We start from the raw sequence: 23,721 nt of genomic DNA on the forward strand, positions 1-23,721 counted from the left end.
TCAAATTGAAGGAATTCTCCTTTATTCTTAGTTTGTGGAGTGTTCTTATATGTTTTTTGAGAAAAATGTTGGGTTTTGTCAAATGCTTTCTCCGCCTTGAATGATCATGTATCCACCCCCCCAATTCTGTTAATATTAATGATTTTATATTGAACCATCCTTGAATTCCTGAGAAGTCCCACTTGGGTCACAGTGTACAGTAGAACTGGGTGACACACAAATGAGGTGGATGCTCTCCAGGAATCAATGGCCATGGAAGAGAAAATAAACCAAGGAAGAGGTCGGGGGCAGCACCTCATCCTGAGACCATCACTGGGGTGCCTGTGGGAGCCCTAATGGCACGTCAACCAGGCAAGACCCCAGTGACCACTACTGCTGCTGACATCTGCCTCAGGCGACACACAGCTTACACAAAGCCCAGACAGTGGGCGTCTATGTCATTCTCATTTTACAGGTGAGCCAACGGCAGCTCAGCAAGACTAAACAAAAGCCCAGAGGCTCATTTTTCTCCTCTCCTGTCTTCCTCAATCTCAAGCTGTACAGCCTCAAAAAAGTCATGATATTTATCCTACACTTGCATCTGCCTTGCAAATAAATGCCAGCAACAAAAAGTCCTTTGGATAAAATCACCCACCGATAACAACATCTTCTCCCTGAGGAGGTAGACAGCACAGAAATAAACGAAGCCATCATTCTTGATAGTCAGCTGGTGTGGATCTTGACTCGGTTTGGGAGATTAGTTGCTGGATAGACAATTTTTATTTTATATATATTTTATGCATTTATAAAGCTTATTTCAGCCTGGCCTTCTGCTGAAAAGCCCAAAGGTATCGTGGTGATTTAAAATGGATATACATTTTTGAAAGAGAACCAATATAGTCACTTAGAAAATAGGAAAATGAAAAATAAAACTGGGTTCAACAAGAATGGATTAGCCAGTGCACAAAGTCAAATCTATAGACAGGAACTTCAGGGTGAAAAAGGAAAAAGGATTTTTCAGATGAGAACTGCAATGGTTGCCGTGGTTTGGAGGCAGTCTAAAGATGTGTTTTATTTGCTCTGTATGATGATTTGCACAAATCTGAGCAAACACTTGAAAACTGTAAGTCTCCATATAAAACCAAAATATCTGTCTCCTTTTGAGAATCTCCTCTTACAGGCCCCCATTTCCACTCCGGATCAGTTGGCAGGAGTTTGCTGGAGTCCTTTTCCTCTACAGTCAGTGAACTCTTGAGTTCTCCATGTCGCTGTCCCTCCCTTTGCTCTGCTCCTCACCCTCTTCACTCATTCACAGGATCTGCCAGGCCCTGGCAGGCCCTGCAGGCCTCAGGGTTTGCAGCTTCTACTGACTATACTGCTCAAGGCAGACACCAACGTATTGCCAACCTGATACCAGCCATTTACTGTCATTTTGGGCAACTCAGTGAAGCCAAGTTGCAGAGGCTGGCTCACTGGTAAGACTGCTCTCCTTCTGAAACTCTCACCCCCAATTTTCAATACTTCTCAAGCAGCGGAGAGCTCCCTTCTTAGACCCTGGGCTCCCAGAGCTTTGTGGTCACTTGACTGACTGACAGTATATATGGCAGAAGTGCTGCGTCAGTTTCCAGGCCCAGGCTTAAGGAAATGGCTATTTCCACTGTCCACCTCTTGGGACACTGGCTCTCAGACAGGAGGAAGCACAAGCCAGATCATGGAGAAACCTATGTTGGGAGGACATGGCCAGAACTCACCCTCCAGGTTAGTGACTGAACATGTCTTCTCCATCCTAACTGGGCTTCCCCATGGACATGGCTGGAATGGATATGCATGTCCCAACCAAGCTCTGACTCGGTTTCAGGTTCATACATGAAATAAATGATCATTGTTGCTGTAAGCCTCTAGGCTTTGGGGTGGTACATGATTCAGCAATCAATAAACAGAAGACTAGTGTAAACACCAACAAGGCTTTCACAGGGGAAGAGTGTGTCTTGGGAAGACGTGCTTCCCCGACACTGGTCCGGGCATGTCTCGTCTCACCTGGCCGATGTGCCTTTGGAACTGCCATGTTCATCACTCGTCCTCCATCCTGAGGTTTGGGGGGAGAGGCAGTGAACCTGCAGATCCCTGACTCCGAAGGGGTGCTGGAGGTCAGACTGTCTGTGTACTCGTTTGTCCCTGCCGTCAACTGCTCGGATGATGTGTCTGAGATGAAGCACTCCGTGATGGTGAACTTGGCGTGCCTCAGCTGCTCTTCCATCTTGGCGTGCTCGTAGGCCCTGGCCAGTTCTTCATAAGTGGAGGAGGCACTTTCTGTGGAGACCATGCTGCTTCGCGCTCGATCTGTGCCATGAAAAAGAGAAAACAAGATGATGAGTCGTCACTGGGAGTCTGCACTGATTGGGTGGTGACGGGGGCCTGTGGCTGGTTCTCCCCATCACTGGGCAGCCGGGCAGGAGTCCTGGGTCTTTATCTGAGGACTGCCTTTGTCACTGTGAGGCCACCTTCATGAGCCTCAGCCATGTGACTTCAGGGTTTCAACTGACTTGCTGGAGGCACCTGTCCCCAGTATGGGACATTGCCATAGATCAGTAATACCTCCCCTTGAAAACTTCTGCTTTTAGTTAAGACAGCTGGCTTGTTGCTCAATCATGTCTGACTCCTTGGGATTCCATGGACTGTAGCCCACCAGGCTCCTCTGTCCACGGGACTCTCCAGGCAAGAATACTGGAGTGGGTCGCCATTTCCTCCTCCAGCAGATCTTCCTGACTCAGGGATCAAACCCATGTCTCCTGCATTGCAGGCGGATTCAAGACAGCTGGGAATGCAATATGCATGAACAGCAGCACCCCTTCCTGCTCCGCAAGTCTTCCTGGGCCACAGTGACACTTTCATTGTCAGGAATGATCTGAGCTCTGTGTTCTGCTCCTCTGGCCTCCGTGGGGCAGGAATACAGGCCAATCCTTAGAAATGAACACGTAACTGCATGGAACTGGTTACTAGGCAGAATCGCAGCTGAACCCTGGGGCACATCCACTGTGTTTGAGGCTCACCCTTTATGGGGACCAGAGACCCTCCAGAACCCTAAAAGGTACATCTTGGGTAAGAGGACGCTCTACATTTTAAACCCACTCAAAAGTTCTGAAGTCACCTCAGTGGAACTCTGAGGTTCTTGTAAGAGAAATAACTGCCATAAAAATAAATGTACGTGGTGATGCTCCACCTCTGGAAGACTATTTTTGAAGTATATCATCCAGAACAAAAGAAAATGAGTATCAAAATTTCCTACAGCTATTAAGTTTAGATAGAATTTCTTTTCAAAATTTTAGATTGGAGGGAGGGTGGGCAACCCAGTGTTAATCTTAGGCTCTGTCTTCCCTCTAGGGTGAGTTCTTGGCGAATGGCACAGACAGACAATCAAGCCCTGTTTCACTGTCAAATGGACCAGCCATGTTCCCCATCCAGGGTGCTGTGACCTTGTCATGCAACTCCAAGCTCAGTCTTGATCCCGGAGATGGGAGTGGGCCACACACCCTCAAGGTATAATCAGGGTGATTGTAATCATGGGAGAACACTTAGAAACTTCTGTGTTTCTCTCAGCAGGGCAGGAGTGAAGGGCAGAGGGAGCAATGTGAGTCTGAGTTTCGAGATGCCTGCAACATAGATTCCTTTGGTTTTGCTTGGCAGACTTTGCTAGACCCTAGATTTGGCCAATGACGTACAGCTTCATTGGTATCTGTCAGGTCAATGGTCCAGCAAGTTGAAAGTGACCTTGAAAGGGCACAGGTAGGGCCCTGAAACTCAGAGGGTAGTCCTGCTCATTCAGGGAGGAGGAGGCAGGCAGGCCCTACCTGTGTCTTGTGAGGGGCTGACACTGTAGCTGTCACTCTCCTTGTCCATTGAGCCTGCGGCCCTGGGTGTTGGCAGCCTCCAGTCAGTGGTGAGGGTGTGTGTTGAAACGGTGGGGTGGGGTCTGTTGAGGGTCCACTGGCTGGCGTACCGGTTCCTCGCAGTGGGCCCAGCCTTGGCATTCCTCCTGGTGGTGGGATCTGGGAAGAACGAGAACAAAGTCTATGTTTGTCTTTGGGAGGGTGGTCAGCTGTGATCAAGGTGTGGAGTAGGGTGCTCCCGATTCAGCTCTATGATCCACTCATGCTGCCTCCAGGAAGCTCTCCCTGATTGCTCTGTCTAGAGCACTGGTTTCCTTTCCCCTAGGGTCTGAAGCACTTGTGTGATACTTAAGCACTTAAACAATCCCTGTAGAGAAAAAACATCAGATTTGGACTCAGGAGTTATGAATTTAAGTCTTGCTCTGGGCTCGTAATAGTTTCATGACACCCCTCATATCACTTAAACTTCCTAAGAATCACCACCTTCTGTAAAAGGAGAGAGATGGACCACGTATGCTCTAATGGGGCTTCCTTACTACAGTATTACCTCCAGGTATTCTTGTAGGTTGAACTCTGTTCCCTCAGAAAGATTCATACGTCCACATCCTGAGCCCAGAACCTCAGCTGGTGATCGTATTTAGAAGTAGGGTCATTGCTTTTGCTATAGTGCAGATGAGGCCAGACTGGAGTAGGGTGCCTTCTGGAGCTAACATAACTGGTGTCCTTACAAGACAAGGAGACAGACAAGGAGGAGAGGGTGATGGAGGCAGAGATCAAGGGCCACAGCTGGACTGAGGAGCTCGGAGACCATCACCACACACTGGGAAGGGGTAAGGAAAGGTCCTCCCCTACCAGCTTCAGAGTGGGTGTGGCCTGCTGACACCTTGATTTTGGACCTGTTGCTAGTGGGACTGTGAGAACATAAATTCTGGTTCTTTAAAGCCACTCAAAAAAAAAAAAAAAAAAGCAGGCAGTTTGTGACATGTTTTTAACAGCAGCTCTAGGAAAGGAAGCAGGGGTCTCCTGTATAGATTGCTGGCTAATATTAACTCACTGCCTCAAGTATGACTGTTGTTCCTCAACTAAATTGCAATGCTCTGGAGCAGGGGAAGAGGGAAGATCCATTTTTTGTCCAAACACTTTCTTATCCCTTTGCATATGGCAGCATCTCTTCTACGTGATTGTCTGAACTCTGACAAAGACTTGGGTGATTCCACGTGGAGAAAGAACAAAGGGTTCATGCATGTTTGGAGGTTCCGGCTCTGCCATCTTCAGAAACACAGAGATTTATGGACACACAGGCTGAAGCCAGGTGGGTTTCATCATCTCTAAGTCTGGGAACAGAGGCAAGAGGTCAAGTAGGTAGACTGAGTTGTTAGCTCAACTCTTAGCTCAAAGATCGTTCAACAGCACAGAGTGTTGGACACTGGAATTCTGTGGAAAATGGAGAGGCCGTTACTGGCATGATTTTTCTGGGGCTCCAACCTGAAGGCAACATAGGGTCCTTCTCCATTTTTGAATTCTCTGCTTTTCAAAGAGGAATTTTAGGCGGTTCTATTTCAAAAACGATCTGGCTACCTCTCTACACTGCCATCTGTGATGACTGCTTATTACTAATGGAGCACTTTCTAAAGAACAAAAAACAGAGGGACAACCTGTGGCCTGATGACATGGCCTCATAATGCTCCTGAGCTTCCAAGTCTCTGCAGGACAGAGTAAGGGCGTACATCCTGGGATCATCCAAAATTAACTGAGAGCCCGCTGTGATCTCTGGACACAGACTACCTTGGATGAATAGGATGAATACATGCAGCCCAGAGTCACTTCACATTTGAGGTGATGGAAGCTCAGAGAGAAGTGATACAGCTATTAAGTGATAAGAACAGAACTTAAGACCCCACCTGTCAGTCCAAGACTGCCCATTACTTGGCCAAGCGTGTCCTCAGCCAGACTCCTAAGAGTCAGGCACTGTGTCTGCGTGACACCAGCTCGTTTATAATTTCATGCTGGGTCATGGGGCATGACACTTGAGAGCGGTGAAATGACTTTCTTTTAAAGTGATGTATGGCAAACCCAATACAATATTGTAAAGTAATTTGCCTCTAATTAAAATAAATACATTTAAATTAAAAAAAAATAAAGTGGGGGATTTTCCTTTTTGCCAGTTTCCAGTTATCAGACTTGGAATCTAATCCATCATTCTACAACATTGCAGAGAAGCATAAAGATGGCAGCTCGGTCGATATATTTTAAGATTTCCTGGATCATCAAAATGCTCCGTCTTGGTGCATAATTCTCTGAGGCATTGATTTTCAGACACATTTCATCCGTTACTTGCAAAATTCCACGGACGACTTTATTGGAGGATTTTGGGGGACCTTGATTAGAATGTAAATGAGTTATGCTGGAGCGCCAAGCTCTCTGGACAGAAAGGTATGAATGATAATTGGGTTTCTCTGCCTAAATGCTAGGAGAGAGGTCCTCAAAGAGACAGAAAAATCTTCTCCTGGGTAGGAGGCTGCATGTCTCCTAGGCACTGTCAACGTGATAAGTGGAGCTTAAATAGTGGAGCTTGTTATTTAAATGCTAATGAATCTTTTCCAGAAAATTACCCAGTCCCTTACATAAGTTTTGAGGGTTCTTATTTTTATTCTTTAAACTGCTTGTTGGTGCAGCTACGGATCAGGTTTACTCCTAGTGTGGATGCTTATGGAAAAAGGGGTCAGATTGAGAGTCTCACTTCCAGGACACAATTTCCTCAAACTCCCCAAACCCCACACCTGTGAGCTTCCTCCTGCCAAGCTCACCCACCAACAGTGGGCCAGAGAGAAACCTTCACTCCCACAGACCACTTTCACCAGTGAGATCACTCTATCTGGAAAGTTCCATGGTCACGTTGCACTATTCAAGCAGGTCTTTTCCAGTTAATTTTGTTCATTATCACTTTTTTTTTTTTTTTCCTAGATGAAGACAGCTTTACCAGTGGCCTGATAATATTGGGAATATAGGTCATGATATTACTTTTTGAACTGCAGTTTGTCCTGCTCTAAGCAAGCATTCTATGGGCAAAATTGTCTCTGTATACTACAGAGAATACTACTCTGTAGAATACTACAGAGGGGTTGACACATTTTTTAATCATCAGGTTTTCTGACCTGAACTGAACTTTTCTGTAAGATAGTTTCTAAGGTAACAAAAACCTTACTTGGGTTCCACTCAGTAATCTCCTTCGTACATCTTCCTAGTTAATTTATTAACCAAATAAATGTTGGGGTTTACTGCCTCTGCATGGAAAGTAGTTTATCTGGGACCTCAACATTAAAAATAAATTCCAGTGATGAGGTACCATGCTTGCTAAGCAATCAATGATAGGGTGTAAGTGATATAAATAACTCTTGGCCTTTCAACATCAGGTCTGAACTGGAATTATTAAGCTTCTGCCCATTGAATCAAATTATTTTAATTATCTTGAACTTGGGATAAGAGAGGATTTGGCGGATAATAGGGTTATAAAACATGCCATGTGGACCGCAATTGTGGGATTAATCGGCTTTTACTCCCTGCCACTGGTTTTTGTCTCTTTCAGATGCTGAGGCCTCGGCTTTGTAGGATGAATCTACCAGTTGTCTCATAGAGAGGATGGAATGAGGAGGGGGCTGAATATTCCTATCATTTAATGAATAAATATTTATGATTCACACACTCGATTCTTCATCCCCATCAGGTACTTTTCCACTGTATGTTGAGTACCAGCATAGGTGATGGAGTGTGGCACATTTTTTTTTTTAAGTCACAACAGGAAAGATTCAATCCATGTTGTAAACTCTTCTTATTTTACATATATATGGGAAGTGACTTTCCTCCCTAGAGGTCCTATTGGAAGCATTGTCTCTGCTTAGAGGCAGTGTAGAGGGGTTGAGAGTGGGGTTTGGGGGTGAGCTCCTCTGAGACTGGTCCAGCATTACTCCTTGAGGGCTGTGACCTCATCAAGTGCCCACTGCCTTCCTCTCTGGGACTAGGGTGATGACCTCACCCACCATCAACACTGTCGAGAGATGTGAGTGAGATTAACCAGCTAGTGAACTGCAGGCATGTGGGAGGAATCAACCAACCTGTGACTGAACCCATGATTCCTGAGTGACAAACACTTGACCAGGGATGGAGAGCATCCTGTCTAATGAAGATGATGGTGGGAAATTTGGTAGGTGGACCAGGAAGGCTAGAAATTCACTTTAGAGAACTTGACAGGAAATGGCCATGAAAAATCACAGAACTAGATGTTGGACAGGGGAGCCTAGGTTGTTGCCAGGGGTCACAAAGAATTGTGACACAGCTTAGCGATGGAACAAAAACAACAGCATAAGATGCTGGAGAAAGCCAGGAATGCAGAAAGGCATCGACTGGTAGTAACTAGGTGAGACAGAGGTGAGGGGTGCAGGGGGACATGTCTTATTTGACTACCAGTCCAGCCCTGCATGTGCCTGGGCTGCTTGGTGAATACTCTTTGCATGAAAGAATGAGTGACAATGGATGCATGATGTCCAGGTAAATATGACAAAACAAACCCGGGTGATATCTTACAGTGATCACACATCTTTGTACCCTTGCACTCTTGTAAGTAAAAAAGTGTATTCAGGTTTCCCAAAGTAATGAGAACTCTGGAGAAAAAGAAAGTGTTACTTGTTCAGTTGTGACTCTAGGGACTGTAGCCTCCCAGGCTCCTCTGTCCATGGAATTCTCCAGGCAAGACTACTGGAGTGGAATGTCATGTCCTTCACCAGGGAATCTTCCCAACCCAGGGATCGAGCCCAGGTCTCCTGCATTGCAGGTAGATTCTTTACCATTCGAGCTACCCTCAGTTCAGTTCAGTTCAGTCGCTCAGTCGTGTCTGACTCTTTGTGACCCCATGAATCGCAGCACGCCAGGCCTCCCTGTCCATCACCAACTCTTGGAGTTTACTCAGACTCACGTCCATCGAGTCGGTGATGCTATCCAGTCATTTCATCCTCTGTCATCCCCTTCTACTCCTGCCCCCAATCCCTCCCAGCATCAGAATCTTTTCCAATGAGTCAACTCTTCACATGAGGTGGCCAAAGTATTGGAGTTTCAGCTTTAGCATCAGTCCTTTCAATGAACACCCAGGGCTGATCTCCTTCAGAATGGATTGGTTGGATCTCCTTGCAGTCCAAGGGACTCTCAAGAGTCTTCTCCAACACCACAGTTCAAAAGCATCAATTCTTCGGTGGTCAGCTTGCTTCACAGTCCAACTTTCACATCCATACATGACCACTGGAAAAACCATAGCCTTGACTAGACGGACCTTTGTTGGCAAAGTAATAGCTCTGCTTTTTTAATATGCTATCTAGGTTGGTCATAACTTTCCTTCCAAGGAATAAGCATCTTTTAATTTCATGGCTGCAATCATCATTAAGTATCCACAAAGTGTCCTGGCCCTGGGGGTTGGGAGTGGAGGGAGGATGTGACTGTGTACATAGAAACACTTCTAACTGCAAGTCCTGCCTGCTCCCCATAATCCCACTGCTGACTCATCATCCCATCATGCTGTTCTAATTTTTCCTTGTTGAGTTCAGTTCAGTTTAGTCGCTTAGTTGTGTCTAACTCTTTGCGACCCGATGGACTGCAGCACACCAGGCCGCCCTGTCCATCACCAACTCCCGGAGCTTGCTCAAACTTATGTCCATTGAGTCGGTGATGCCATCCAACCATCTCATCCTCTGTCTTCTCCTTCTCTTCCTGTCTTCAATCTTTCCCAGCATCAGGGTCTTTTCCCATGAGTCAGTTCTTCACACCAGGGAAAAGTATTGGAAAAGTATTGAAGTATTGAAGTATCAGCTTCAGCATCAGTCCTTCCAAAGAATATTCAGGACTGATTTTCTTTAGGATGGACTGGTTGGATCTCCTTGCTGTCCAAGAAACTCTCAAGAGCCCTCTCCAACACCACAATTCAAAAGCATCAATTCTTTGACACTCAGCTTTCTTTATAGTCCAGCTCTCATATCCATACATGACTACTAGAAAAACCATAGCTTTGACTAGAGGGACCTTTGTTGGCAAAGTAATGCCTCTGCTTTTTAATATGCTGTCTAGGTTGAGCATAACTTCTCTTCCAAGGAGCAAGCGTCTTTTAATTTCATGGCTGCAGTCACCATCTGCAGTGATTCTAGAACCCCCAAAAATAAAGTCTCCCACTATTTCCATTGTTTCCCATCTAGTTGCCATGAATTGATGGGACCAGATGCCATGATCTTAGTTTTCTGAATGTTGAGTTTTAAGCCAGCTTTTTCACTCTCCTCTTTCACTTTCATCAAGAGGCTCTTTAGTTTCTCTTTACTTTCTGCCATAAGGGTGGTGTCATCTGCATATCTGAGGTTATTGATATTTCTCTGGTGATCTTGATTCCAGCTTGTGTTTCATCCAGCCCAGTATGTCTCATGATGTACTCTGCATGTAAGTTAAATAAGCAGGGTGACAATATACAGCCTTGACGGACTCCTTTCCCAATTTGGAACCAGTCTGTTGTTCCGTGTCCAGGTCTAACTGTTGTTTCTTGGCCCGTGTACAGGTTTCTCAAGAGGCAGGTCAGGTGGTCTGGTATTCCCATCTCTTGAAGAATTTTCCACAGTTTCTTGTGATCCACACAGTCAAAGGCTTTGGCATAGTCAACAAAGAAGAAGTAGATGTTTTTCTGGAACTCTCTTGCTTTGTCAATGATCCAACAGATGTTAGAAATTTGATCTCTGGTTCCTCTGCCTTTTCTAAATCCAGCTTGAACATCTGAAAGTTCACGGCTCAAGTATTGCTGAAGCCTGGCTTGGAGAATTTTGAGCATTACTTTACTAGCATGTGAAATGAGTGCAATTGTGCGGTAGTTTGAGCATTCTTTGGCATTGCCTTTCTTTGGAATTGGAATGAAAACTGACCTTTTCCAGTCCTGTGGCCACTGCTGAGTTTTCCAAATTTCCTGGCATATTGAGTGCAGCACTTTCACAGCATCATCTTTTAGGATTTGAAGTAGCTCAACTGGAAATCCATTACCTCCACTAGCTTTGTTTGTAGTGATGCTTCCTAAGGCCCACTACACTTCACATTCCAGGATGTCTGGCTTTAGGTAAATGATCCCACCATCATGGTTATCTGGGTCGTGATGATCTTTTTTGTATAATTCTGTGTATTCTTGCCACCTCTTCTTAATATCTTCTGCTTCTGTTAGGTCCATACCATTTCTGTCCTTTATTGTGCCCATCTTCACATGAAATGTTCCCTTGGTACCTCTGATTTTCTTGAAGTGATCTCTAGTCTTTCCCATTCTGTTGTTTTCCTCTGTTCTTTGCATTGATCTCTGAGGAAGACTTACTGATAAATGCAAAATGCTTTCATTCCTTGTTTCACATTGACTTCCTCCACTCAGAGGAAGTGAAAGTCTTTCTGTACCTTACGATGCACCCCCATCCCTGAGCACTGGGCCACATGTGAAGTAACTAACATCTTCATAAATTCTTCTGAGTTGAATGAAGGAATCCTTAATGCTCCCTCACTGTGTCTACATAGTGAAAGCCATGAGGCCATGAGAGACACCACTGTGCCCCTTCCACCAGCTTCCACATCGCCCCTTCCACCAGCCTCTTGCCTGCCACTGCCCTCTCACTTGGCGGAGCTTCTGCTAGTGCCTCCGATGCAGGTCTGTGTGGATGTTCTGAAAGCTGTCAGGTCAGCCTTCCCTCCTCTCGGGCCGACTGAGCAGCTAGCAGGCCCCCTGTGCTTTAGTTGCACTGTCCTCCTCTCCGGTCGTAACCTTTGATGCCCAGCCCTTGTGCATCTCTGCCAGTTGAGCATTGACAGGGAGCTGGAAATGCTGGTTCTTTTCTCCTGGTGAGCAGGGAGGATGCTGTGCCACGAGCCTGGCAGGCTTGGGGCTCCTGCACCACAGAACCATGGTAGATACCTCCTCTGCACTCCAGGTTCACGTCTAACACCTGGGGAAGTGTTTCTCAAGAGTCAGTCCAGACAATCAGCGTCAGAATCACCCAGAGTGGTTGTTATAATGTAGAGTCCCTGGCTCCACCCTAGACAAAGCAGCTCAGAATCCTGGGGGTGGAGGCCTGGAATGAGTATTTTAAACCGGCACCCGGGGTCATTCTGATGCATACGGAAGACTGGGAGCCACTTCCTGGGGCAACGTCCTGTGTCCCATCCCTCTTTCCTACCCTCCTCCTCAGGTCTCCATCAACATGGGCTTGCTGAGACCAGGGATCCACGAATGGAAGTCCTGGGGTCTACAACCTTTCTGGGGCTGAATAGCCCTAAGTTAAAAAGCCCTAGAAAAGGCAGAGGAACCAGAGATCAAATTTCTAACATCTGTTGGATCATGGAAAAAGCAAGGGAGTTCCAGAAAAACATCTATTTCTGCTTTGTTGACTATGCCAAAGCCTTTGACTGTGTGGATCACAAGAAACTGTGGAAAATTCTTCAAGAGATGGGAATACCAGACCACCTGACCTGCCTCTTGAGAAACCTGTACACGGGCCAAGAAACAACAGTTAGACCTGGACATGGAACAAGAGACTGGTTCCAAATTGGGAAAGGAGTCCGTCAAGGCTGTATATTGTCACTCTGCTTATTTAACTTACATGCAGAGTACATCATGAGACATACTGGGCTGGATGAAACACAAGCTGGAATCAAGATCACCAGAGAAATATCAATAACATCAGATATGCAGATGACACCACCCTTATGGCAGAAAGCATAGAAGAACTAAAGAGCCTCTTGATGAAAGTGAAAGAGGAGAGTGAAAAAGCTGGCTTAAAACTCAACATTCAGAAAACTAAGATCATGGCATCTGGTCCCATCAATTCGTGGCAACTAGATGAGAAACAATGGAAATAGTGGAAGACTTTATTTTGGGAGGTTCTAGAATCACTGCAGATGGTGACTGCAGCCATGAAATTAAAAGATGCTTGCTCCTTGGAAGAAAAGTTATGCCCAACCTAGACAGCATATTAAAAAGCAGAGGCATTACTTTGCCAACAAATGTCCATCTAGTCAAAGCTAGACTACTGGTTTTTCTAGTAGCCATGTATGGATATGAGAGTTGGACTATAAAGAAAGCTGAGTGTCAAAGAATTGATGCTTTTGAACTGTGGTGTTGGAGAGGGCTCTTGAGAGTCCATTGGACAGCAAGGAGGTCCAACCAGTCCATCCTAAAGGAAATCAGTCCTGAATATTCTTTGGAAGAACTAATGCTGAAGCTGAAACTCCAATACTTTCACCTGGTGTGAAGAACTGACCCATCGGAAAAGACCCTGATGCTGGGAAAGATTGAGGGCAGGAGGAGAAGGGAAAGACAGAGGAGATTGTTGGATGGCATCACCGACTCAATGGACATGAGTTTGAATAAACTCTGGGAGTTGGTGATGGACAAGCAGGCCTGGCATGCTACAGTCCCTGGAGTCACAAAGAGTTGTACACGACTGAGCAACTGAACTGACTGAAGTGGTTCAGAAAGCTGTCCATGCAGTGTAGAGTCCTGAAGTCGCCAGAAGCAGGCTAGGGAGGATTGTGATGGAAAAGTTTGTAGCTGGGGAGAATGTCAAGGACGCAAGAGCAATTTTTAAAAGCAAGTCTCTTAGTCCTAAATATTTCTTCACAAAGCTGATCCTCACTCATGTCTTCAGAAAGTACTCATATCATCAGAGAAGGAAGGATGTGAGGTGACATAGAGAGGAGGAATCAAAGACTCTTCTAGAATGTTCTTGAAAATTTTTTTTCAGGTGAATTTTAGTAACAGCTAGCACTGTTTTCCTGCATAGTGTGATGTTATTTAGGAATCAACCAGTTTGCTTCATGAAGCTCAGTACATTTCACAAATGCTTTACAAGTCAGACATTATAAAAAATAGCTTTTTACATTGTAATATTTATTTTTCTAATTATAGCACTCTACTTGGAGAATGTAAATTTCTGCAAAGAGAGTGATTAATGATTTAAAAGCTAGACATCAAAGCTTCTGCAAAGATAGTAATCGGGGCATCCAAACAATTTCAATTATGAAGGAACCAGAATATCTAATTAATAAGCTTTAGATACATATTAGGGGATTTAATTTCATTGCAGTAATTAATTTCCATATAACATGAAGTCAAATATTAATAATTAAACCAAACACAATCCCTATATTAAACAGAATTATGTTTTTTCAAACAGTGGTTCAGGAGAATAGCGTAAGCTTGGAAGACAGACAGACCCACAGCTCAATCTGGGTTTTGCTACACAGTATGTGTACAATTTGGGGCTGTTTCCTCACTCATACAATGGGGGCTCTGAGAGCTGCTGTGTAAGTAGCTACCTTGCAGGGTTGTTGTAAAGATAAAAATATGACATCAATCTTTTTATCCCAACCCTAGCACAGAGCAGATGCTCACTAAGGTTAGCCAATTTCTTCTTTCCCTGTGTTGTCTAAATTAAAAAAAAATTAATAAGTTGACCTGAAATTTCTAACACTTTCATAGTAAACCAAGAGTTGCTGGCTTTAGTTGATATAACTTTTTACAGATTTCCTTGATTTGGAGCATTTTTTAAGCTTTTGTTAAGTCTGTTACATTATTGTTTCTGTTCTATATCTTGGATATTTAGCCACAAGGCGTGTAGAATCTTAGCTCCCCGACCAGGAATCACATCAGCACCCCTGCATTGGAAGGCATAGTCTTAACCCCTGGACCACAAGGGAAGTCCCTCAGCCGACACAATTTTAATGACAGCTAAGATCAAACAATACAACTCAGTCTCCCAGTCAAAGACATCATTACACATATCTGTTTGTTAGGCAGAGAATTAAGAAGCCCCATGCTTTACTGCATAGGGATGGACCACGGATGCCTTCTCAGCACTGACCGCACCTACACGGTTTAAATGATGTTTGACCCACTCACTCGTTCCTGGCCGAGCATCTGAAACATCCACTAAGGGCCCCGTGGCCTGCGACACCGATTGGTAATGGACCGTGTGCGTCACTGTCAGGGACTTCTGTTTCGCCGCCTCTCCGAAGTCAGCATCCGTCAACAGGACTGTGGAGCGATCGTCTGCAGAACAGTGGAGATACAGGAGATCAGACACGGTTATCCCCAGTCAGGGACTTCCTGGCCACCTCTCTCCTTAGTACTTGCATGATTATTATTTTTTTTTTAATTTTAAAATTTTTATGGAAGTATAAATTCTTTACAATGTTGTTAGTTTCTGCTGTACCTGAAGCATACAGTGAAGTGAAGCTACGTGTATACATATGTCTCTTCCCTCTTGGACCTCCGTCGCATCACCCCATCCCACCCCTCTGCGTCATCACAGAGCAGTGAGCTGAGTTTCCTGTGCTGCACAGCAGGCTCCTACTAGCTGTCTATTTACACTTGGCAGTGTGTGTATGTCAATCCTGCTCTCCCAGTCTGTCCCACCCTCCCCTTCCCGACTCTGTGTCCACATGTCTGTTCTTTATGCCTGCCTCTCTACTCCTTCCCTGGAAATAGGCTCATCTGTACCATTCCCCGCTGCACCCCCCTCCCCAGATTCCACTTTATTGTTAATAGCAACAGCAACAAGAACCTCATCTCAACCAGCAAAAACAAAAAAAATATTCAAGCACTGAGTTAGAATGACTCTAGGATGCAAAAAATAGGTTTTCCTACTTTAAGGAGCATGTCTTAAAGAGAATGACCATGGAGAAAGGCTTCCTTTCTCTCCTGGTTTCTTCTCATTAAGCACACACTGATCTGGGGATGCCTATTGGGTGGCTGTCCACTTAACAGAGTTTGGGGTTTATGTGTTTGTCAAAAGCTTGCCTGAGACACCACCAGCCTTGTCAGTACTGCAGAGGAATGGGACTGCTATTGTAAATAAGCTCTGTTTGTGGTACAAGAAAAAGTGGTCTGTGGTGGTCTGTCCTGGGGTGATGGTGAATGTTCAGGATGGGTGTGGGGGGAGGGAAAGAGAAGGGCCAGTCTTCTCGGTGTCCTGATTCCTTGATTTTGGGGAAATCAAAACTGTTCTGGGGAATATGCCTTGCCTTCCCACGTCTCCCGAGCTCCAGGGACTCTCACGCATTCTGTAATTGACTTCTCAAAATGACTCACTTCCCAGATCCTACTGGTTCAGACACTTGAAGGTTAGGGAAGCCCGGACACAGATGGATTCAGAGCATTTCATGCTTTGGGAGGAGGGGCAGGTGGTCAGGATGTGTGTCATTGGTGGTCTGTCTCAGATTTTAATTACTTTGTTGTGGTAATAATTTTCTCGTTTTCCTAAGAGTTTTTTTTACTTCGAGGGATACTTTGACTAGGGTATTTGGATTTTTCATACATTTTCAGGTACCACGGGCTGGAGTGATGTTCATATGCATTTATCAGTCAGCCAGGACCACGTCGCAGCAGCCTTGACATGGAATGGTAATGGGAAAGTCATAAACAACACAGCTAGACATCTGTGTCCAAAAAAGGCTCTGAACAGAATGAACCTTACAAAAATCAAATTACTCAGGCTCTGGCAGGAGAGGAAAACCTTTTGAAGTCAGAATAAGATTTCTTGGCAGAAAAACCTAGGAAGGACTGCCAGGAGGTTGGTGGCACCCAGCGTGCGGTGTAGCCAGGCTGGTGCTGCAACGGGAGCCAGGACTCAGCAGCCACCCCACCACCCTCTAACAGGCTGCCTTCCCCCGGAGACAGGTTCTTACGACTGGACCGGCACCAGAGGCCCCACACCTACCTCTGTTTAGATCCCCAACACTGTGCTGTGGCTTCTAGCACGCAGACCTGCTTAGATCACACAGAGGACCTGCAGGGCTGGGTGTGCAGTTTTGATGGGGCATTTCAAGTGCCTGTCTGTTTTTGAGGTTGGCCATCCATTCCAGCTAGAAATTAATGGCACTCCCATATCAGATCCTTGTAGGCAGAGCCCAGAGCGTTTGAAAGCATCACGTCTCTACATCCCCAATAATTAGAAAATGCCATCGACCAACTGTCAGGTGCCACTGGGAGGTAAACGACTCTTGGTGATGGATGATCCTGCCACAATTATGGTGCATCTCGGGCGAAGGGTCGTTGCTGTGTACAGAAGCGACAGGCAGACTTTTCTCTGCTGTTGGGTCGGCAGTGACCAGCTACTGGGAGGTGACACACCACTCCCAGGATCCGCCCAGTGACCTATTTTATCAGCCAGAGGTAGAATTATTAAGTCTAGTGAGGAATAGTTAGCAAATGTCGTAATTGTATTATAAAGTCAAAGGAGTTACAGTTTCATTTCTGAACTGATGTTTGAAAGGAAATCTTAGGGATTTGCCTTAAATTTAATTTTTATTTTATCTTGGAGTATAGTTGATTTATAATAGCTAGCTTCAGGTGTACAGCAAAGTGATTCACTTATATACACATATCTACTCCTTTTCAGATTCTTTTCCTGTGAAGGTAATTACAGAGTTATGAGCAGTTGCCTGCGCTATATAGTAGGCCCTTGTTAATTATCTATTTTAAGGAAATCTTAGTTTTAGAGCTCAATTCCCTAGGTTTGATAAAAGAGATTCCATATAGGAAAGGTCATGAGAAGCCACACACGGAGCCTTGCCTGATCTGAGCCAACGGATGAAATCTCAGGTACTTCAGGACAGGTCCTCAGACAACTTGGCAGTATTTGATTGAGGGCCACCACCTTGGACTTGACCGAGCTGTGCCAAGTGCTGTTATGCCTGAAGCAACCTTGAATCCAGCAACGGCAGCCCAGGCCTCAGAATTAGGAGCCACAAGGTTAGATATTTCTGCTCTTCTATTAGAGACAATCCAGGGCAGGGTGGGGACAAGGGGCTCTGGAGGGTTCTGGCCTGTTAAAACTGTCTTCCTGGCAGGAGGGATCAAGGATCCATGCCAGGAGGTGGGTCACTTTAGTCAAACCACAGAGAAGGGTTGTCCTGGGATGGAATGCCAACAAACATCTTCCAGAACAAACACAGAGTGAAGTTTGAAAAGGGGCAGCCTAGGAAACTTGCCAGAGTCTGTTTCCATGGATGCCAGCGGGGTCCAGCCATACTTCTAAGGCGAGGGGTTCTGGGAGGTAGCCTTGTTGATATGGAAGCAGGTGACACCCATTGAAGGTGAGGCAGGGGGCCAGGAGGGGGCTCTGCTCTGGTTCTGCTCCTGTCTGTGTGACCTTCAAGCTACAGAACTTCTCAACCTCCCTGTTCCTAAGGAATTTTCCTATGCGCATTGAGAGGAATGAGTTAAATAATGCACATAAAGTACATATAAAGGATGAGATGTTTAAAGAGATCTTAGTTATTCTTATTGTTGCTTAGTGACCGAGACATGTTCAACTCTCTGTGACCCCATGGACTGTAGCCCACCAGGCTCCTCTGTCCATGAGATTTCCCAGGCAAGAATACTGGAGTGGGCTGCCATTTCCTTCTCCAGGGGATCTTCCCAGCACAGGGATCAAACCCACATCTCCTGTGTCTCCTGCACTAGCAGGCGGATTCTTTACCACTAGCACCACCTGGGAAGCCCAAGGATTTAATAGCCATATTTAAACAACCCAGGATAATTGGGATGCTCTAAGGACAATGGCACCCCACTCCAGTACTTTTGCCTGGAAAATCCCATGGACGGAGGAGCCTGGTAGGCTGCAGTCCATGGGGTCACTAAGAGTCGGACACGGCTGAGCGACTTCACTTTCACTTTTCACTTTCATGCATTGGAGAAGGAAATGGCAACCCACTCCAGTGTTCTTGCCTGGAGAATCCCAGGGACACTGGAGCCTGGTGGGCTGCCATCTATGGGGTTGCACAGAGTCAGAAACGACTGAAGCGACTTAGCAGACTTAGCAGTAAGGACCAAGGCAACCCACTCCAGTATTCTTGCCTCGAGAATCCCATGGACAGAGGAGCCTGGTGGGCTACAGCCCATAGGGTTGCAAAGAGTCAGACACGTCTGAGTGACACAAGGACCTAACTAGTAAACTTCAGAAGGGAGCCTCATGTGTTTAGGGAGACTCTAGGGGCAAGATCAGGGGCTTGACTTGTTTGCCCATATTTCCCTGTTTCCTTTGTATGCTTAATCATGTCCTACTCTTTTGTGACCCCATGGACTGTAGCCTGCCAGGCTCCTCTGGTCATGGAATTTTCCAGGCAAGAATACTGGAGTGTGTTGCCATTTCCTTTTCCAGGGGATCTTCCCAACTCAAGGATTGAAACTGGGGATTCTTTACCACTGAGCCACCAGGGAAGCCCAGCGAGCTCTTAGTAAATGTTAGCTATTCTTCTGATCATTGCAACAATGGAAATATGAGGTGTCTGATTCTGGAATAAATAGAACCATCTAAGCAGGCTGTGTGGACAGAGGACTTAGAGTAGAAAAAGGCCAGAAGGAGTCGAGACACCTGGGTTCAGGGCAGACAGGGGCTGAAGTTCTGCAGGTGTCTGTTTGTGATCATGGAATGGGGGAACTGGGACTTTTCCAAATCCATGAGAAAGAGACCATCACAGGATATCTATGGTGTGCCAAGGGATGGAGAAAGATGCCCTGTGTGAAGACATTTGCAGAATTTAAACGTTTTCTTTAATAAAGTCCTTAGTGGAGTTGAGGAGGAGCTCAGAAAGTGGGTTTCCAAGATGGGGTCTTGGTGTGCAGCCTGTCGTGGCTTGCTTGATTACAGATGTTCTTTCTTTGGAGTGGCACTGACAGCCTCTCAAGGAAAGATCCAACTTGGGTCAGAGTTGGGGTTCTTTCAGGTGAACTCTGTGGTTTATCTAAGTTCATTTCCCCCATATTTGCTGGTACTTATTATTCTCAATAACAGTTTTCTATCCTCTAACTTGTTTGTTCATGTAACATTCAAGATGTTCCCATATCTAGTATTTTCAGTGGCTCAGGGTTTAGGCAGAGAGGGCATGGCTGTAGCAGCCACATTGTGTAAAGCGGCAAACAGGACACCTTACCAATGGTCTCCATTGTGTCTCTCTCTTCAATCAAGAGCTGAGCCCTGGGTATGTCAATATGCATCCTCAGGGTTTGCTGCTGCTTGCTCAAGGTGTCTGAAGTCCGGGTATTTTTACTGGGAATAAAATAAGGGGGATACATTAATGAATTTGTTCAGTGTTACATTAGGTACACCAACTAGACTTATTATCTAATTATGTGAATGCTGGTGGGGAGGGGAGGGAAAGGAGCACATGATGGTTTTTTCTCCTTCATGCAAATGATATTTATTAATATTAAGTTTCAGCAGTCAGTTGTGAGGTTCAGAAAATATCAACTGTCAGTAGAGGTTGATTCTACAACTATCAGTAGAAACTTACTTTGGAATTTCCCATTTCTTGTGTAAAAACCAAACAAAATATACATACAGAAACATTCTTAAATCAACAACATTTTCATTGGTTAGACATGAAATATTCTAAAGATGGCAAGGGGAAAAACATGTGTACTGGTTATTCCCTGGATGGGGTTTTACTGGTAAATTTGTTTTCTACCTGGAGTCACTTTTTTTTTGTTGTTCTAGTAACAAATCATAAACCTTGTTAGCTTTCCTGACAATAGTTTAGTTTTCTGAATCCAATTACATTTTAGAAGAGAAAAAAAAAAAAGCAATTACTATAAGAATTTATCTCAAAATTTGTGTACCAGAAAATTGCTCTTAGAGTGAGCTGTCTTCTAAAAGTAAATGAAAATAGGTAGTAAAGCTGCATGGTATAATCAAGTTCAGTTACAGCTCATAGTAAAAAAAAAAACAAAACAAAAAAAACTGCATGTTGGACAAAAATACAAAAAAGTCAATAAAAGTTTAATTAGCAATCCACATTAGAAAAATGGTTGTTCAATCTTTACAGAATTATAAGAATCAAGTAGATTTAAAAATATATATTCTGAAATACCCTCCAGAAAGCAGCAACCAGTCAGATAATTAAATCAATGTGATAATCTATGGTGTCCCTAAATCTAGCTCATTTACTGCCAAATTCTGTTTTGAGAGATTTGTGGTGCTTGGCACACTCTTGATGGTTTACCCGCTGTTTATTACACATAATAGGGGACAATAAAGGTGCATCTGTACTGAAATCTCAAATGCTTTTAGCTTCAACCAACCATTCACCAGGAGTCCCAGATTCTTCCTCGACCATGAGGACTCATCCACTCTTGAAGCATGTGGTTGATGAATGTTAATAATCCGAAGGTCAAATTCACTCAAGAAGCCCTTTACATGTTTGCATTCAAAGGTCCATGTTAATATTCTGAATATTTTACAATGGCTCTTTCTTCCTTTGGGTGTAAACAAATCAGCGCATGAAAACAGCCGCTTTGAAAGGTGCAGCAGCCCTCTTAGGACTTGATCTTGAACCAGATTTTTTCCTCTTCAGATGAGTAACTGGGTTATGTAGCTAGACCATGCTAATTACGCAGGGCCCAAATTCAAACGTTTTGGCCTGAATTTTTCACATGGTCTATAAACGGTTTTAAATTATTTACTTAACCAAGTTCTCACTTTATTTGTGTGTGTATTTAAAGCAAAGGTTCAGATCCTTGTACAAAATGAAGAGCATTGGTGACTCGGGGGTCTGTGGTTACGTCAGATAAGCTCTATTTCCACAAAAACATATGGGGAACTCCTCCTCTGTGAATATCTGAGATCTGTTTTGAAACTTCACGAGGGACCAGAGCTTGTCCTTGCACCAAAAATAGAAGTGTGAGCTAGTTCCTTCTGCTCCTCATGAATAGTGATGAGGCAGTCAGCGGCTGCTCAATGAACAGCTAGGAATCCGCACAGCTATACTTAACAATGAGGGGTCTGCTTGACACAGGAGGCCAGTGACATCACTACTGTGGTCCACTGCAATTGGCACAAGGGCTTAGAATATGACTGAACTTTGTGAACATGGACAATCAAAGCTGGAGGTGAATGCCCCTTCACCGCAAGACTAAGCTGCCAAGCCTTGCGGCAGGAAGATGGGAAAATGACCCCATAAACCTTAAGATTCAAAGTCTAATTGTCCCTCCTCCCTTTGCGCTTGCTGCTTCCTTTGCTGGGACACATTCCCCTGGCCCAAAGGCGGGTAGTGCCCCTCTCCGTCTGTCTTTTCAGAGGAGCCAGCTGGCCCCACTGTGGGAACTCCCCATTCTCCACTTAATTTTGTCTCCTCAGCACTTACAACTTCCTAGCAGGTGTTTGAATGAGTTATTTATAAGGTGTCTCTGCCAATGGACTATAAGCTTCCTAAAGGGCATTTTCATCTCTTCTGTCCCCTGTATAGCCCTGAAACTTGGGACAGTATGTGACTGAAGTAGGTGCTCAATTAATATTTGTTGAAGGTTATTGAATGAATAATGCTTGGACACAATGGGAGCTGAGTCACACCTTCAGAAGCCTGTACTTTACAGCCAATAACATCCTCCTCAATCTAAAAAGGTTATTAGATCTCAAGCAAGTTGCTTCTTTATCTTAATCTGTGCTGCCATATTCTAGGATCTATTGTTACATGAAGGTTGATTTCCCTAAGCTATAACAATTGGTCATTAGAATAGCAGCAAACCTTTTTTTAAAAAAAGCTAATTAAAGAAACTTCATTTGTAATCTGAAAAAAGATCTGAATGTTTTTACGGTAGAAGCAAAATTGCCTCTTTTATATGATATGGGATCGTGCTAAATATATTAGCTAGTTATTATTGAAATATAATCATCTGCCATCCATTCGCCATCTGGCTGTCTGATTAAAGTGACAGAGGGCTGAAGCTGGTTCCTGGTGGATGGTATTTCTGGGCTCAGCCAATAAATTATGTGCAATTGCTACAACTTCATAAAGTCAATATTTTCTTAAGCTTTGGGGAAAAAAAAAAAACTAATGACAATGTTTGCATAGCAACTCCCTTCCTCCCAAAAACTTGATATGGAGCATTCCATAAGTATAAAGTAACTGTAAAGATATCAGGATATATCTCATTGTAATAGCTGGGTGAGCATTTTCACTATTGCTGAAGCTGAAGCTCCGATACTTTAGCAACCTGATGTGAAGAGCCAACTCGTTGGAAAAGACCCTGATGCTGGGAAAGATTGAGGGCAGGAGGAGAAGGGGGCAGCAGAGGATAAGACGGTTGCATTGCATCACCAGCTCAATGGACATGAGTTTGAGCAAACTTCAGGAGATAGTGAAGGACATGGGAGCCTAGCGTGCTGCAGTTTATGGGGTTGCAAAGAGTCAGACATGACTTAGTGACTGAATAACAACAAATAAACATACAAACATGAAAAAACTAAACTAACTTGAACTCTCAATCTGAAACCTTCACTGCTCACAAGTAGCTTTCTTATTAATACTGGTCTCTGGAAACTAACTACGTGTTACTTAGTGCCTTAGGGCAACCCAGTCTCACCTTTGAGAAGGCTGGTATGCTTGAAAAACATTTTTCTTGCCTCGTCCTAGAAAAGGAAAACCCTTTCTATCTGTGCACGGTGGGTGACCTCTCCCTTTTCTTTCCTCTACCAGGTGACTTGCTTGGGCGACATGGATGAAGGTCCAGAGGCATGCGAACCAGCAATGGCAGGTGGCAGCATGTGGGGGCAGGGGTTCCCCCAGAGTGGGGTCCAGGTTGTCTGTGTTTGTCGCGCAGTTGCACCTGCCTGGCTCTGGGACAGCCGGCGTCACTGAAATCTGTAGATCCTCCCTTAAGGAGTGTGAATGGAGGGCAAATGTGCATTCACCTGGATCACAGGATGATACAGCTAGGAACTGATTCCAACAGTTGTTTTCAGATGAGAGAAGCAGGGCACAACACCAGCCAGTGGCAGCATCTAGAACTTAGGTCTGTGATTCTATG

The 23,721-nt window shown here is 44.8% G+C and overlaps 1 protein-coding gene across 1 annotated transcript in view; it reads right to left on the reverse strand.

Annotated features, from left to right (window-relative positions):
• Nucleotides 1–23,721, reverse strand: part of DSCAM (DS cell adhesion molecule) — an 833,405-nt gene that overhangs the window by 14,977 nt on the left and 794,707 nt on the right. The window contains exons 29-32 of the mRNA XM_018051616.1: nt 19,851–19,966; nt 14,815–14,964; nt 3,828–4,025; nt 2,017–2,319 (exon numbers count right to left, since the gene is read on the reverse strand). Coding sequence (XP_017907105.1) covers nt 2,017–2,319; nt 3,828–4,025; nt 14,815–14,964; nt 19,851–19,966 — 767 coding nt within the window. The remainder of the gene's footprint in view (nt 1–2,016; nt 2,320–3,827; nt 4,026–14,814; nt 14,965–19,850; nt 19,967–23,721) is intronic.

Source organism: Capra hircus, chromosome 1 (genome assembly GCF_001704415.2).
Source record: "Capra hircus breed San Clemente chromosome 1, ASM170441v1, whole genome shotgun sequence".
Taxonomy (NCBI): Eukaryota; Metazoa; Chordata; class Mammalia; order Artiodactyla; family Bovidae; genus Capra; species Capra hircus.